This window comes from Amia ocellicauda, chromosome 8 (genome assembly GCF_036373705.1).
Source record: "Amia ocellicauda isolate fAmiCal2 chromosome 8, fAmiCal2.hap1, whole genome shotgun sequence".
Taxonomy (NCBI): Eukaryota; Metazoa; Chordata; class Actinopteri; order Amiiformes; family Amiidae; genus Amia; species Amia ocellicauda.
The window spans coordinates 37,957,115-37,974,665 of NC_089857.1; the positions used below are offsets into that span (position 1 = coordinate 37,957,115).

Here is a 17,551-nt window from a genome sequence, read left to right on the forward strand (position 1 = left end):
ACTGACTGATACAATAACTGATTTAAAATAATGAAATCATAATAATAATACTAATATGGAAAACAATATCCAGAGTTAGCGTTGAGGACGGTGACTGTAATTCCTGTATCGCACTAACCGAACCTAGCTCTAGATTAGGCCTATTTTATCATGTCTTTTTGTGGGCCATAGTGTCCACAGTTCACAGTTCAGTGGGAAGAGAAGGATGCAGTGAACACGGACATAAACTACATATCCCAGGGTACACCGCGAGAACGAGTGTGGTTCAATAAAAGTCGCCGTTTCCGGGGTTGTAGAAACGTAACTCGTCTTTTCTTTGCCTACGATTGTGCACAATGTCAGCTCCTCTGAGCTTCGATGGGAAAGTTGTTCTGGTTACAGGAGCAGGGGGAGGTAGGACTTTAAAACAACAACAACATATTCATGATTACCATTGGCATATATTGAAATAGTAACTTATCGGCCTGTGCCACTGTCTGACAGCAGCTGGGATGGAAATAATGATTTTGCACGGTGTCAGATGGAGACACCGGCTTCGGATAGCAAGTTACTAAAAAAAAATAGGAAACTGGACTGGAGACATTACATCTGAGAGCTGACAAATTGTAAAAGAATATATATTGCTGACGTAGCAGTAGTTCAAATCGACCGATACAGACTGTGCTAACTACAAATATACGCACACTTAGGTGCATCTTAAATTATGTTGCAAGTATGAATTGGACAAAATTAAAATTAATGATCGGTGCTATGACGTAAAATGACCTTTCAATCACTAAATGCGACGACGAACAAAGTGCGTTTGTTGAACCGGGACTCTGGTCAAGGGTAACAGTTGCACAAGGCATGCTAATGAGGCAACTCTTTATACTGGGACAGGACCTCGGCATGTTCACATAAACCATCGTAAACTATATGCAGTTAACTAAGAAGTGCATCAAAACAGTTGCGATGAACTCCACTGTTGTAGCTACTGCGATTCATTTATATCTGCACTGCATATGAAAACATGACGTGTGATGTCTTTGTTCACGTCCTTGTCCAGATTAAAAAGAATAAATTCCTTGAGTCCCAGTATTGTTCATAGAAATGCAGCTGCAGTAAATGTTGTGTGGGATTACTACACACCCGGGCAATCTAAAAACAATAAAGTGTTGTAATGCTTTTGCGTCATAGTGTTATTTTTTTCTTCTTAACTGCAGCTTTGTGATTTGTGATTGTTTTTTCACTACATCAGGAGCATCTCTTCTGTTTCATGCCTCCTGCCCTGCCTTCCTCTGTACCCCCTCTCTGTTCTGGTGCTGGACAACACGTCTTGAATCTCCCCCTCCTCCTCCACTCTTGCACCCCTAGCTGTCCTGCAACCAACAAACCACATGCATCCATTCTGCACTTTCTGCAAGTGCAATCTCATACCTCACCTGTTCAGACTGCAACCGTCAATCCTGTCTTGTTTGTATATTGTATATGCCTTGTTTCATTAATTTCTGCATTGTGTACTGTACTGTGTAAACACATGTACTACACACTGTACAGCACAGTGCAATTTTACACAGTTTGCTAAGCAAGTTCTTTACTTTAAATAGTTTTATATATAATCACCCGATGTTTCATAGAAATTGAGTATCTTGGAAGGTTTTTTTCTTTCTGATGAGATACCCTCTCCGGATAAGGCCTACATATTTGTCAGCCCCCACTGGTTAAGAAAGGATAAAGTGTTTGCTTGCTTCTAGAAACTTACTGGTACAATCCGTCATCTTCATCAAAGTATCTGGGACATTTATTCCTACCCCCCCCCCCATGTCTGTCTGTGTGAAGAAGTGCCTGTGTTTTTTTAGATAAAATATTAATTAACACCCCTCGTTTTCCCAAAACTAAAATAATTAAACGGTACAAATATATAATGTGAACGTCTTAAAGTGTGTTTTTTGAAAGCTACTTGTCTGTTTACCGTTATTTCAGAATTTCAATTTTATGGATTACATTGTATTTCTGTTCTCTTCTTCACAGGACTTGGGAGAGAATATGCGTTAGCCTTTGGAGAAAGAGGAGCTTTGGTTGTGGGTAGGTCTGGACAAAACCGAATCACTTTTAGAAATCTGTCAAATGAGATCAACATGATATTCTTTATCTGCAAATAATATTGTACTCTATTTCAAATGAAATACAGTTTTGAATGGGATACAAAGAAGAACACGTGAAGGAGCAGGAAATGAATGCTGTAGCTAGTCTGAGACCATATAAAATTCAGACACATTGTAAATTAATTTTACAAAACATTGTAGGTTACGCATTCCCTTGAAAAGAACCAAAGGTTTTTAAAGGAGTGGTTGGTATTATGCTGTTCTCTGTAAAAGCGTGAGAGATTTATGCATGGTCTTACAGCCATCCTGTTAATGGCGATTGCCATCTCAAAGAACTGTACAACGAGATGAAGAGGCTATTTGAAAGTACATAAAAGAGGCTACTAGTTTTATTAAAAATGCATGAAAGCAATGTTTTACAGTTTACTTGTGAATTTTCAATAAATGACATTTTTAATGTGGTCTCTGAGTGAAAGTCTCTGGTATACACCAGTCAGCTTGTGATTCACTGACATAGTTGTGTTGTGGACTGTCCCAGCTCCAGTTACACATATATAACTGGAAATCAGTGTATTCAAATGTAACTTGATTCTGCTGTAGTCTAAAGCAAGGTCCTACTGCTCTGAAGTTGTGCCTGTGGAATTAAACCTTTTAGTTGAAGAAGTAGATAAAGAGACACTTACATATCGTATGCAAATCTGAAGTACAGTTAACGTTTAGCGTTTTGCAAGTAGAGGCTATTGCATTCTTGTCAAGTTCTTTGTGACAGACTTGTTATCTTGATGCCTCCCTCCTATTTGTATAAGATTATACTTATATTGTCCTATTATTGCAGTATTCCAACATGCAGTGTTCTACAATTTATGAATTGTGCTGTATTCAACATGAAGCTGAAAGAGAGAGACTTCTTGTTTCTCTCTAGACCTGATCGATTTGGTGTAAAGGTGAAGAACTGCATGTTTTCCCTGTGTGTCTGTGAACGCGGTCACTGCCTTACTATGCTGCTGTACTGTGCCAGAGTTCAACCCTGATACCCAGAAGAACAGGGTCTGATGTTTTCATGTGACCAGTTTAAATGTGACCATTATGTAGATGTATTTTAAAATGAAACCGTGCACAAAGGAAACATTCAGTTGAATACAAATTCATAATTCATAAAGCAGTGATGTCTCAAAGAACTCGCCTGTTGATAATGACAGGTCTAGGGGACTTTTCCTTACCCAGCAGTACAGTTTGTGCTTTATAATAATAATGATGTATTCCCAGTAGAGGAAATAGTCTAGTTTTTTTTCCCTTTTTCCCTTTTGCTCAGCAGACATTTTACTTTTAATAAGGCTAATAAGGAAGAAAAAGGAGAATACCACGAAAGATCAAATCACAAAACCTACGCTGTCCCAGTATAAAGTCTTTATTCAGTTTGCTGTGAAGGAACATTTGTACAAATAGAAATCTAGTGGCTAAGATATTTTAACAATGCAGTATCTTGAAATGGTCTTTCTGTAACGTCTTACAAAACATGAATTTAATGTATTTATTTAGAAATATTGGTATATGAAAGTAAAATAAAATGCATGTAGACCTAATGTTTACTATAGCTAAATTGGGAAGCAGTAACTGAAATGAAAGTAAATGTGCAGTTTTTGTTTGCTGAATTGAAATAGAATAGTTGGAATAGTGTTATGTTTTGGTTTGACTCCACAGTAAATGTAGGCTTTTGTTAAGGTTGGGATGTTTCTCTGCTGAGTTAACCGAATCATTTGTAGATTTGGATTTTGGAGTTTAGTTTGACGTTTTGGTGTTGGCTAGGTCTGGGCTCCCGGCTTCTTCTTTGGCTTTAAGTAGGGCAGGTATCCTACTGGTTTAATTGGTTCTGCTGAGAAATGTGTGTGTTACGCTGTTGTGTGAATTTGCAGTGCTGGCCAGGGTTGATTTTTAGCCAGGTGTTAACAGCTGTGGCAAGTAACCTCTTTGTGTAATACATTTGTGTGTGTAATGTGAGGTGTGACCAGTCAACACTGTAATGTAGTTTGTAGGTGCAGAGTAAGGATTCTGAATATTGTTGGGTGTTTGTTAGGCTCATTTATTTAGGCCATATCTGTTTTAACTGAATATTTGGATTTTTAAATAAGTTTGCAAAAATTAGCAATATTGATTATCCAAAATCTGAATATTTGCTAGATTATATGTAGACACAGAGACATTTGCTATTCAGATCCTTAGTTTTGCAGGATTGCTATCCAAGTCAATGCAAATATTTCCATCTCAGTCGATCATAATAGCATTTGTACAGTGGACGTCCTTCCAATTAGTTTTCCATGTTGACATTTCCTGTGTAAATATTTCCCATCATCCCCTCTCCCCCTCGGGACTGTTCTCTTCCTGTTGTCCTGTTAAACAGCAACTGGGACACTCTGGGCTTCAGGTACTGCCTTATTAGGATCAGCTGGGTTTTAACCACTCACTCCAACAAGGTTAATTATGCAATCTCTAAAAGCACCTGCAGTGAGCGCCCCCGTTTACCCCTGAGTCCAAGCCTGTCACAGTCCCTCCAGCGGTTCAGACAGGAACACTGTCAGCGCAGCCAGTCACAAAAACCTGGGAGCTTGCCTCCAGACTTGTTCATATCCCTGACAGTGTGACCTAAAGTAGATTAACAATGAATATTCAGGAGTGTGCACAGTATTTTGTTGAAAGATATGAAAATGTGAAAAGGCATGCAAGTCTATCAATATTGTGCGTATCAATGGTCAATTACATATTTTGCTATATCCTCAGTATTCAGATGTATTCACACCCTGTAAAACTATTGATGCCCTGTTTATTTTCTTGATCAAGGATGAATTAATTAGGAAACCCTATCTGTGAAAGGCAGATCCGGTGTCAAACGGTCTGTGTGGCATGTCTTGCGTGACCGGGTCGCCCACTGTGCACGTGCGGGCTATCCTTGGCTGAGTCCTGTCAAAGTGCCCTTGCTAACTTTTCCTCCAGGGACTTCTAGAATCTGTCTTAAACCCAGCAAACCACACACACATCAATATCGGTTGCCTGACATTTATCAAGAATAAAGAGTGTGCTTGTTTGAAAAAGTATGTGGATCAATATATGGATCAATGAGATTCTTTAAAGTATTTTAAGAATTATTTTAACCACATCAATAAATAAATGAAGTTTAAATAAGTTTGCATTTATTTAGTCCAATAGTCTATACAAAATGCCTACACTAAGGTACATGTGTATTTCCTGTTTAACCACAAGGAGGCAGTGTTGTTATGAAACCTTTACATCTGTACAATGTTCAAGAGTGGCTCTAATGTACTTGTTTATCAAACAGGTCATAGTCCCGGTTTTAATGTTTTTTTTTTCTTCTCACTTCTAGTGAATGACCTTGGAGGTGATATTAAAGGGGAAGGCAAATGTTCAGCTGCAGCTGATCAAGTTGTGGAAGAAATAAAGGCTAAAGGAGGCAAAGCTGTTGCAAATTATGGTAGAGTTTGGCATCAATCATTATAATTTTAAATACATGTATGATCATGCTAGAATTCTAATGTTATTTGTAATCACTAGGAAATATTTCTGTTTAAATTTATCTTTGGGCAATATTACCTGTCTGCTGTACATTGTTTAATTTCGTAATGAGAATTAATTATCTTTTCAAGGTCAAATTGTGCTCTGCCTTTATGATTAAACGATCATGCTATTTCACTCTCATCTATACAGTATTAACTTAAATTTCTTATTATAAATACATTTAACAAATACAAGTATAACAGGATGTGCCTATCTGAATCGATGTATAGAGTCTTTGTACAACATTTCCAAAATGATGGAAAATAAATGTTATGTCTGGATGACACTGCCTGAAATACTATACTATATTTTATTTTATTTTTTTGGAACATTGCTTTCCTAATTCAGTTTATAAAGAAATTCTTCTCTTGACTTCACAGATTCGGTAGAGAATGGAGATAAACTGGTTCAGTCAGCACTGGATGCATTTGGGAGAATAGGTATTACTTTTAAGATTTCATTTAATTTTGTTGTACCCAGCTGAGATGTCAAATCTCATTTCCACTCTGGAGAGCTCTTGATACTGGCTGTGTTTTCAGATTCTCACAGTGAGTTACTGATTTCCATGGCCGCTGTGGAGCCTGACCTCTGACCCCTTAACTTCTGTATGGTTTGGCCACTGTACATTTAACTTACCAACAAAAGCCAAGTAATTATATTACTGGGTGAGGCTACATAAATCGGACAGATCCCAATACTATTTATTATTAGTAGTAGTATTATTATTAGTGTCTATGATATATCTGGCAGGTGGAAACACTCTGGTTTAAACTTGCAGTTGCTGTGATGCTGTCGTCCATGTTTTGTCTTGGTCTTAGAATTTTAGAAATTAATCTGAGACGTGTCATTAAATTATACAATCTAAAAATGTCTTGAAATGAAATACTTTTTAAGTTATACCAGTGTTATACATGTTACTTCATATTGTTCTGAATGTTAATGCCTTGTACATTATAAAATGTAAATAGACAAGTGTAGTTTGTGTGTGAAGATTTCTCAGTTAAAAATAAACAAGAACAAATCATAATAATTTGCTTAACAGTGGTCAAGTGCACTCGTCTTTACTTCTGTAATGTAGTAACCATAATTTGTCATAATTAGATCATAAGCTTGTGAAATTTACTGGTGAGGTAATTAAAATATACTTACCCATCTATCAAAACAGAGATACTATCAGGGCTCATTTATCTTTATAATACTTAATCATCAGTCATATCTTCATAAATGTTTTTTCCGTCCTGGACATTTTTCCAGTGTCAATATTAACTGACAGATTTAAATGTCTTATTTTATACGAAGTTTATAAGACCAGAGCTTTAGAGAGAATATATCTGAAGACCTTGAAAAAATGGTGCAGGTTCTTTCTTGACTAAATTGTCTGTTTTATTTTTCAGATATCGTAATCAATAATGCAGGGTAAGTGAATGTATCTTACCACGGTGGAATATGTCTTAAAGTAGCCGTATTTGACCCAATACAGTTGACATGAATGTGAAAACACATGAGTGGCCCGACTGTTAAATGTCTTTGCTGGGAGCATGAGATGAGCCCTATAGTCCCGACAATGCTGGTTTGAATCTGGACCGTGTCATCAACGATTATTCTCGACCAGGGTTTAATCTGCTTTCTGCTCCACAGCAGAATACTTTCTGATGACTATTATGGGTGCATAATCATAATTCTCTTCTTCTTTGGAGCCACCCATGTTAGCTCTCTTATCTGCTACCCTGTGGACTGTTTAGAAGAAAATAATGAGGCGGTAAAGCAAAGGTTTAGGGTCGCCATCACACAAACACAAGATATATTTAAAATAAAATAAAAAATAAGCTACATTTGTAAAAGAAAGCAACATGTGGGCAAAGGTTTATTTTCCAACTTGAGTATGGTGGCAGATGTGTTGCCAAATGAAACTGAAATTACTTGAGTGGAAAGACAACAGGTTATAAAATGTAAGCACTGATCTGTTTTGTGATAGAATACCCTGCGTTTGGGAAGGTGTGATGGCATATTTTGAGTAAAGGTTTACATTAAAAAGCAATACTTCCTCTACTGCAGTTCCATTGCACAAGGTTAAGGTGTCCACATGCATCAATATTTTATGCTGCTTCTTCCTTTCTCAGTTGTAGTTCAGTAGGTTTGTCCAGGCACACCTATAACTGTGACAGCCAATGTATAAACATGATTTTCATTATTTTAACTGATTACAAAATATAAATAAATCTAGCCGATCAATCTTCCTAGTAAAAGCTGTAGGCTGAATGGGGATTGGAAGGTTATGGCAGTCGAATGCTACGCACAACATCATTTGGATGATTAATTTGTACTTCATTTAAATCTTAAATTAAACGTCATAAAATATGCTGTTGCTTGAATCAACTTGTTCATTATGTGTTACTTTTATGTACTTGGCCTTTAAAAAAATAAATGTTGCTTTAGACAAGCTATAATTGTAATTAGTCTCAGGAACAGAAGATTGTAGCCAAAGGCATTGTGTATTTAGTTTAATAAAAGCCATGCTTATTTAAACCTTTGCATTATTAGGAGGCGAGGCTGATGTATAAGGGAATGTCAATGCTATAGTGCACGAGGTCTCCTTTTTATGTCGCAATTCATCTCGAACAGCGCTCTTTCATTGGCATTTTGCATCATGTAGTTTCAGGATGAGTTAAAATGAGCAATAACTTCATAAAGGATAAAAGAGTCGCAATGTAGGTCACAAAAATACATACTTCTATTAAGTGATCCCTGTCTGATCTATTAATGTAAACTCTTCCGTATTAATCGGGTCTGTGTGATCTAAACATACAGAGAAAAAATGTATTTTCCCCTCAGAAGATGAACCGCTGTGGTAAAATAATGGAGTGTGACAGCCTGACATACCATATTAGTGCCTAACCCAAAGACATAATGTAAGGCGGCAACATCTTGTAGTATGAATAATTGCTCAAATACTATAGCTGGTATGCTTGTCAGTTCAATGCTTAGGGAAATGCACCTTTTAAAGGTTTTTCCTGGGTGGTTTAATTAAACCAATGTCATATAGGCATGTGTATAAAATCTAAGCTTCCTGGAGCACTGTAGAAAAACATTACGAGTTCATTAAAAATAAAAAGCTGTTAGGCTAATATATCCACATTGTTTTGGGAGTTGGTCAGAATATTCTTCCATTGTAAATGTACCCTTTTTTTGTTTGTGTGTGTGTATTTGTATCCATCTAATGTTTGTCCATTTTTATACTGCCAAACTGTGCCTTGCATTTGTAAAATACTGCAAAATTATTAATCTGCCTGTGGAAGTTAAGATATGCATGGCACCTTATTCCTCTTGATCACTCAGACTAATTATACACAGCATTAAATAAATGGTAAGCAGGTGAATACCCCAGAGCCTTTATGCAATTAATTTTATTTTTTCTTTTATCCCTTTTCTTGTTTCACAGGATACTCCGAGACCGCTCTTTTGCCAGAACCAGTGACTTAGACTGGGGTAGGCATCCTTGTATTGAGTTTAAAGCTTTATCCTGTTTTTTTAATTAGGACAGTGAGTTTACAGAAGGTCATTTCATCATGTTTGCCGTGCCTCAGAAGATAATCCAGTTCTTTATCCCTGGCCTGTCAGAAGTCCGTCCAGAATTTTAAATTGAAAATTATAAACATCTCATATCACAATGAGCGGCACAGTTACAGAGGACTGATTAAATGGAAAGACAGGCCAGAAATACAGCTCTAGTAGTCCAATTCTTCTTGTATCCACATTATAAAATGTATACAACTGGTTTAAATATAGGTTCTACATGTAAATAGATGGAATACAAATTGTGAGCAGTATTTAGTATATAGTAACCATAAAAAGATGAAAAGCTTACTTCTACTAATGTAATGTATACTAAGAAACTCTTGTGTAATTATAATAATACCTCACAGAATTGCATCTTACTATGGCTCTGAGGTGAAATATAAAACCTGGCCTTTTTAACCCTCTGTGACCTTATGCCCATTTACCTCATCACTGGCCAATTAACCACGTGTTTCCAAATTAACCAATTGTATATTGTCCGTTCTAGGGTAATAATCAAAGATCAAAGCCATAGGGTGTGTGGTGTCGCAATCTCCAGGACCGTTCTTTAATAATCACTATGAATGATTAAATACTACAGCGTTATTCTGAAACTCGGCTATACCTCGGCCTCTCTCAGCTCTCGGATCATTATGCAATGGCACTGTTTACTCATAATAATTGCATCGCTGAATTAAATGCCCCCAAGCATGTGCACCTAATGACCATGAAGGTCATCAAAATATAGAACCAAAAATGATAATTCGTTGCCACGGGGTTCAGTCCAATTGCATTCCCTATTTTACTGCAGCCTCCAAAAGTTGACTGGTTTTTTTCAGCAATAACATACTGCATACGCTGATCTCTGTAAATAAGGACGAAGAAACGAAGGCTCTAAAGAAGGGAATGGAGACCGCTATGTTGCACTTTTTGAACAGTCTTTGACAAATCTAATTATATATGAAAATAACTTGGGGTATAAGATTGTTGGTGTCTGTATCTGTGTCAAAGCTGAAACCACTGCACCGTGCAACTCTGATGCTGTGGATACTTTTCTTTGTCATTTGAACTTGAGCAATGCTCTGGTAATGGCTGAAGCTTCGTAGCTATGGCTCCCTGTAGATATCTTTTGTATCAGGTGTAAGGTGGGCTGCTGCCTTTTTATTTGCAAGTGCAGGTTTAGTTTCAATTTCCTGTCACTTTTTTTTCATTCATCTGTAGAGCTTGCACTAGATGGCAGTATGGGACTTTCCCAGATGACATAAATTAGCACAGGAAATCATCAATTATATCAATATATAAATAAATAAGATAATAACAGCCGTTGAAGCCAACATGCCTTGGTTATGACATTCTGCCAGCTGAGTTATTTCCGTTCGGCCGGGCGTGAAGAATATTGGATTGCTGGCGGAAGTTTCGCAGGGGGGGATTTTCCCTTTTGATGGTGTGCTCGTTTCATTGTCGTGAAAAATGCATTGGTGTTACCAGGCACGGTAGATGAGGTCCCGCGAGAGAGGAATGAATGGAAGGGAGCTCACCTGTATGAGGCCATTAGATTCCATGACGGGTGGGTTGGGTCAGGTCAATGTACCTGCTGCTTCTCATGGAAAACGTACAAGACTGAAGACCGTCTAGTCAAGTAATATGTATTTGTTTAGGTTATATAAACCCATAAGATCTGATCTTTTCTTGACCAAAACATGTTCGGGTCGAACTGATTATCAGGAAGGTAAAAGGAATTATTTAATTCCTTTCAAGGATGATTGAAATTCTTTGTATTGTAATCGTGTTTCAAACCAGGGAGGAAAAGTCTATGTAGATTAAGGCTGCCATGTCAACTCAGCCATAGGAAATTACATAATCTGTGCAGAGTACAGGATGTATTCTATTCTGTAGACTACAGATTTGTGGTTGGACTCCAGCCTCCATGAACAGCCAGCTGGCAGAGGCTCCTGGGCCGCCGTGTGGGATGGCCTGGATGTGTGCTGGGGTCTGTGGCTCTCTGCACACCAGCAATGCCCAAGTCTGGCACGTCTGGAGCCAGTGGGGCTGGACTGTAGGAGCTGTTCCCAGTCTCTGGTTGACATCAGAGCCCTACTGTTTGTGTCCAGAACTCATGATCAGGACAGAACAGCATGTCTCAGATGATGTGCATGTGTATCATTTTGTGTATTTGTCATCTTTAAAAATAAATAAATAAATAAATAAATACAAAAAATTATATATATATATATATGTGTCACTTTAGATGTTCATGTTATCAGTTTATTGAAGGAGCTGGGTCTAATGTTGCCATAAAACAGAGCTGTTAAGGAAAGAAGGCTTTGAAGAAAAAAATACTACGTCAGTGGGTGAATAGTGGAGAGTGAAGTTCTGAAAGTCATTATTTTTCTCTAAATAAATTGTTGGTAGGCTGGTTGACATCTGTACCCCCTTGATTGGCTTGATCCCTTAAGTTCTTTGTTTTACTTCAGATCTGATTCACAGAGTGCACTTAAGAGGCTCATTCCAGGTCACCAGAGCTGCATGGAACCACATGAAAAACCAGAAGTTTGGAAGGTAATTGTGTTTCAGAGAACATTGTAAAGCTAATTCCATTTCCATTCTCATGTTTCAAATTCCATATTTATTAGTCAAACCTACAATTAATCATCGTGATAATCATCCTCATAGAAATGCAACTGAACGTGTTATATATTTTGATGAATAACCAAAAGTATTGTATAGTGCATGTTTACTGTTAAAAAAAAATATATATAACACAATGAAACATTTCTGATAATTTTATATATGTATGTATGCACAATGTATTAATGTAAGAAGTTAAAGACTTATTAATCAAATAATCCATTTGCTTTTGTTAAGTTCCTGCTTTTGTTTTTTTTAATTTAATTTTTTTTTTCTTGTGTTTTCTTCATTTTATTTAGAATTATCATGACTTCTTCTGCTGCTGGGATATATGGAAATTTTGGCCAAGCAAACTACAGTGCAGCAAAACTGGGCCTTTTAGGGCTTTCTAACACCCTGGCAATTGAGGGTAACAAGTATAACATCCACTGTAACACCATTGCACCAACTGCAGGATCCAGACTAACACAAACTGTGATGCCCCCAGGTTGGTATATGTTTGTTTTAATCTTTATTTACCTATGTTTTAATTTACTATTTAATACAGATGGAATTAAAACACATTTTCGTCCCAGGCAGTTATGCTTATCAAGCCGGAAGCTTGTTATGTATTCTCACTAAAGCAGTCTCTTTTCTTCAACAAATTGCAAGATAGAGGTGTGATTTGAACTGAGTTTTCCAATTATTGGAGAGAAGAACATAGGGCAGTGTGATGTAGACAATTCCAAAATGCCCATATCATCTAAAGCGTTAATTGAGGCTTAATTGGATTATTGACTATATATTACCACTGGAGTATTATATCTTGTAACTCATCAATACACAAAATTAGGAATATTCTGAGGCATATCATTGTCAGGGCATCTTTTAATGCTCTTCCCATTAATACAGTATCAGTGTTTGATGTAATAAAGTAATTTAGTACTGAGATAAACATTTTTGTTTTTCTCTCTGCAGACTACAAATCTAAAATTTGTTGAGCTGTATTTTTCTGTTGTATGTGTCAACCAGTCTCTGTTCTCTAACTCAATCCGGCATCTTCCTCTATTGTGGAAAGATGTTGGATTTCAATACAAAAGAGGGAACTACAAAGGGAATGTTACATTCTTAGATTATTTAATCAGGCTCCTCTAGGAGTCTAATGTGCCAAATGTATCATATTCCTTAGAACCTATTTGCTGTTATGCCATAGTAACATTTTTCTTGGTCTCTGCATCCCACTGCTATTACATAACCTGTCACTTTAGCACTGCCTCTGCAAACTCAAGATCAACTGCTGTGTGTGTGTGGTATTTTTTCTGAGAAAAACACTTTGTAAGAGAGAGAGAGAGAGAGAGAGAGAGAAGGGTTTGATCATATTTTTATTAAAATATACATGCCACTATTACTCATGGGTTAGATAAAACACACACCAACTAATCACAAACAGATCACTTGGTCATGATATTTTGTTTGCCAGAAGCTTCTTGCATCTTCCTAATGGAAAGCTGTCTGCCCGTGTGAGGACTGAAAGTTGTGATTGGTTGGTTTGATTTAATCTGGGCCTTGAAACTATTACAAAATGGCATTTGAGTTGACAAATCACAGCGCAGCTTTTGAGAAAATTCAATGTGTCTTCTCCTTTGTAGAAATGTCACATTGTACAGCTACTTTGAACTAAATTTCACTAATGTCCCACCATGGTGTGCATTTTATGAACTGATAACTAAGTATCTTTGATAAATTAGAGAGTCTCATTTGTAACATCCTGCATAAGCTACTGCACTAATATGCTCAAATTTAGGCAGAAAGCTATGAATTGCAATCAACAAGAGGAGCTTCGGTGAAATAACCTTAGGCTTAAAGTAATAATCTATTTATGTAGTTCAATTAAATTTAAAGGAAACTTGCTGCTTCACTCCGAATTGTATTGAACACATCTCTAAGAATAAAGAGGATTTTTTTGAGAAGATTTTTAATTTACTTTTATTTGATGTCAGCTATTATAACGTTTTTCATTTCAATCAGGAAAGTTCAGCAGGGTCCTTGGTGTGACGTGTTGGGATCACTGATTTGTTGCTAACTAAATCAATACTTGACCTTTCAATGCTAACCTGTTATGTAATCTCACTAAATACCTTTTGAATTCACCACTGCAGGTTTTAAGTAACATCACTATTGCCCAAAGCAAAGTCACCTAAACAAATAGAAGTTTGATTGAGGTAATTCTTTGAAGCAACAGATTGTTTTTGAAAGCCACACTGGCATCTTGTATTTTTTTTTTTTTTCCATTTAATTTGAATTGTAAATGATCTAATTTAGTTAATAGTGCATGGAATACTTGGAAAGATCCAAGAACTCTATGGAATTGTTTGACAGATGTTAATGATAACACATCTCACCCCCCCATCAATCCTGCAAGTTTTCCAATCACACAGATTGGTTGTGTTCTCACATTTTTTTTTTTTTTTAATAGACTGATTTTTACAACCTTTTGCCCCTTAAATTATGATATAAATTTGCCATCAAGCACTTTGGAAATCCTAATGGAGTAATGCAGAACTGTGTAACCCATTGGCAGAAACTAAGTAATTATTACGATTTGCAGCCAATTTTCATGGGCTTCCTAATGAAATATGCTAAAGACCATTGACTGTGTGTGCTGTAGATAATTCAACAGATCCACTCTGACTGTTTTTACTAGGCTAGCTCTGGAAAAAATTAAACGGATTCTTTATCTTTATCTAATATTAAAAATGTGCAGTGATTGAATCTGAAATGTATGTACATTTGACTTATTGTGAATGTATTATACTACAGAAACACAATTCATAAATAATTCATTCATTAAGAAGGAAAAATGTTTTATTTAAAATGGGCAAACCAACATTGGGGTTTGCTTAGTGTTTCTTAGCCTATGAGCTGATGTTTCTTAAACAAGTTAGGAATTATGATAGTATGAAGTCCTAGATATATATTGAGGATTTTTAAACACTCAGGCAAGCTAAAATTGTTGTTGTTGCAGAGGTGTCTTATTTCAGTTTAGTAAGCTAATGGTCCCAAAGGGTTATTTTTATATTTGTATTATTACTGTATATTTTGCTGTTGACACCATTGCATTTCTGTATTTTTATTCAAATCTATATTCTTTATATTCTTACAGTCTGATTACATCCAGAAAATTATATGATTCAAGTGATTCTTCATCAGTTTATTTCTCGTAAATGATAGTGTCAGCATTAAAGTAATATTACTTATTGACCATATTAATACCACTTATGCCAGAAGTCTACCCTTGGGATTGAGTGATGCTAATCAAAGGGACTTAGATGCTCTTTAGAGGTCTAACCTGTTTCAACATATTTGACAGGTATAGGAAAAACTGATGTGTGCCAAGATTATCACAGTGCCTTCTATAGACCTCAACACTGTACTCAATAGATCGTTCTTTAATGGACCTGTGCGGTAATTTCGGTTACAGAATAGTTCACCCCAGAATTTATGCTTGGCTATGCTTAAGAAATGTGATGAATCGGTGCCTTTTAAATGGAGTTTGTTATCCCTGGTAATTTGTTACTGGGATAAGCCTCCGAGAGAGGCACTTGAAAAGTAATTTACTTCTAGAGATTCTTTGCGACTCCAAGTATTAAAATGAAAATGTATCTGTGGTTTAATTTCCTTTAGTTCTTCCTGCGAATCAGCCATAATTTTAATGTAACCGATACACCGACTCTAAAAGTGTTTTAGTTTTAAATTAATCCGCTTATTCCTGGACAGGGGGTTTGGAACCTCGGGAAGCCATAACCTTGTGAAGCTCATAATTAGTAGCCAACTGTGAGAAGTGCACAGTCCATAATAATGTCCTGTATAATTTCAGTATAGACTACTCAACAGAATCCCCCCCAGGTGGGCATTTTTTTGTGACATTTCATCTCCATTGATAATGCACTTCCTTTTCAAGAAAGCATACATTGAGTGAATATCTTTTTCAAGTGCAAGGTCAACTCTCCAGGACCACAATGCACTGGGCCTCCCTGCAGCTTCTGTTTTGAATGATAACGGACAGCTTTTCAATGGGCAGGATACAACTCGCCTGCTATGATTATTTATATATATATATATAGTGAAGGAAAAAAGTATTTGATCCCCTGCTGATTTTGTACGTTTGCCCACTGACAAAGAAATGATCAGTCTATAATTTTAATGGTAGGTGTATTTTAACTGTGAGAGACAGAATAACAACAAAAACATCCATTTCAAAAAAGTTATAAATTTATTTGCATGTTAATGAGGGAAATAAGTATTTGACCCCTTCGACTTAGTACTTGGTGGCAAAACCCTTGTTGGCAATCACAGAGGTCAGACGTTTCTTGTAGTTGGCCACCAGGTTTGCACACATCTCAGGAGGGATTTTGTCCCACTCCTCTTTGTAGATCCTCTCCAAGTCATTAAGGTTTCGAGGCTGACGTTTGGCAACTCGAACCTTCAGCTCCCTCCACAGATTTTGTATGGGATTAAGGTCTGGAGACTGGCTAGGCCACTCCAGGACCTTAATGTGCTTCTTCTTGAGCCACTCCTTTGTTGCCTTGGCTGTGTGTTTTGGTAATTGTGATGCTGGAATACCCATCCACGACCCATTTTCAATGCCCTGGCTGAGGGAAGGAGGTTCTCACCCAAGATTTGATGGTACATGGCCCCGTCCATCGTCCCTTTGGTGCGGTGCAGTTGTCCTGTCCCCTTAGTGGAAAAACACCCCCAAAGCATAATGTTTCCACCTCCATGTTTGACGGTGGGGATGCTGTTCTTGGGGTCATTCCTCCTCCTCCAAACACGGCGAGTTGAGTTGATGCCAAAGAGCTCGATTTTGGTCTCATCTGACCACAACACTTTCACCCAGTTCTCCTATGAATCATTCAGATGTTGGCAAACTTCAGATGGGCCTGTACATGTGCTTTTTTGAGCAGGGGGACCTTGCGGGCGCTGCAGGATTTCAGTCCTTCACAGCGTAGTGTGTTACCAATTGTTTTCTTGGTGACTGTGGTCCCAGCTGCCTTGAGATCATTAACAAGATCCTCCCGTTCTGGGCTGATTCCTCACCGTTCTCATGATCATTGAAACTCCACGAGGTGAGATCTTGCATGGAGCCCCAGACCGAGGGAGACTGACAGTTATTTTGTGTTTCTTCCATTTGCGAATAATCGCACCAACTGTTGTCACCGTCTCACCAAGCTGCTTGTCGATGATCTTGTAGCCCATTCCAGCCTTGTGTAGGTCTACAATCTTGTCCCTGACATCCTTGGACAGCTCTTTGGTCTTGGCCATGGTGGAGAGTTTGGAATCTGATTGATTGATTGCTTCTGTGGACAGGTGTCTTTTATACAGGTAACGAGCTGAGATTAGGAGCACTCCCTTTAAGAGAGTGCTCCTAATCTCAGCTCGTTACCTGTATAAAAGACACCTGGGAGCCAGAAATCTTGCTGATTGATAGGGAATCAAATACTTATTTCCCTCATTAACATGCAAATCAATGTATAACTTTTTTGAAATGCGTTTTTCTGGATTTTTTTGTTGTTATTCTGTCTCTCACAGTTAAAATACACCTACCATTAAAATTATAGACTGATCATTTCTTTGTCAGTGGGCAAACGTACAAAATCAGCAGGGGATCAAATACTTTTTTCCCCTCACTATATATATATATATATATATATATATATATATATATATATATATATATA

General features: G+C 37.2%; 1 protein-coding gene across 1 annotated transcript in view; it reads left to right on the forward strand.

The window, feature by feature from the left end:
- The first annotated feature begins 272 nt into the window (after positions 1–272).
- hsd17b4 (hydroxysteroid (17-beta) dehydrogenase 4) overlaps positions 273–17,551 on the forward strand; it is a 58,016-nt gene continuing 40,737 nt past the window's right edge. Inside the window, exons 1-8 of the mRNA XM_066711315.1 lie at positions 273–393; positions 2,011–2,064; positions 5,461–5,568; positions 6,032–6,091; positions 7,046–7,067; positions 9,091–9,137; positions 11,681–11,765; positions 12,134–12,321. Coding sequence (XP_066567412.1) covers positions 336–393; positions 2,011–2,064; positions 5,461–5,568; positions 6,032–6,091; positions 7,046–7,067; positions 9,091–9,137; positions 11,681–11,765; positions 12,134–12,321 — 622 coding nt within the window. The 5' untranslated portion in view covers positions 273–335. The remainder of the gene's footprint in view (positions 394–2,010; positions 2,065–5,460; positions 5,569–6,031; positions 6,092–7,045; positions 7,068–9,090; positions 9,138–11,680; positions 11,766–12,133; positions 12,322–17,551) is intronic.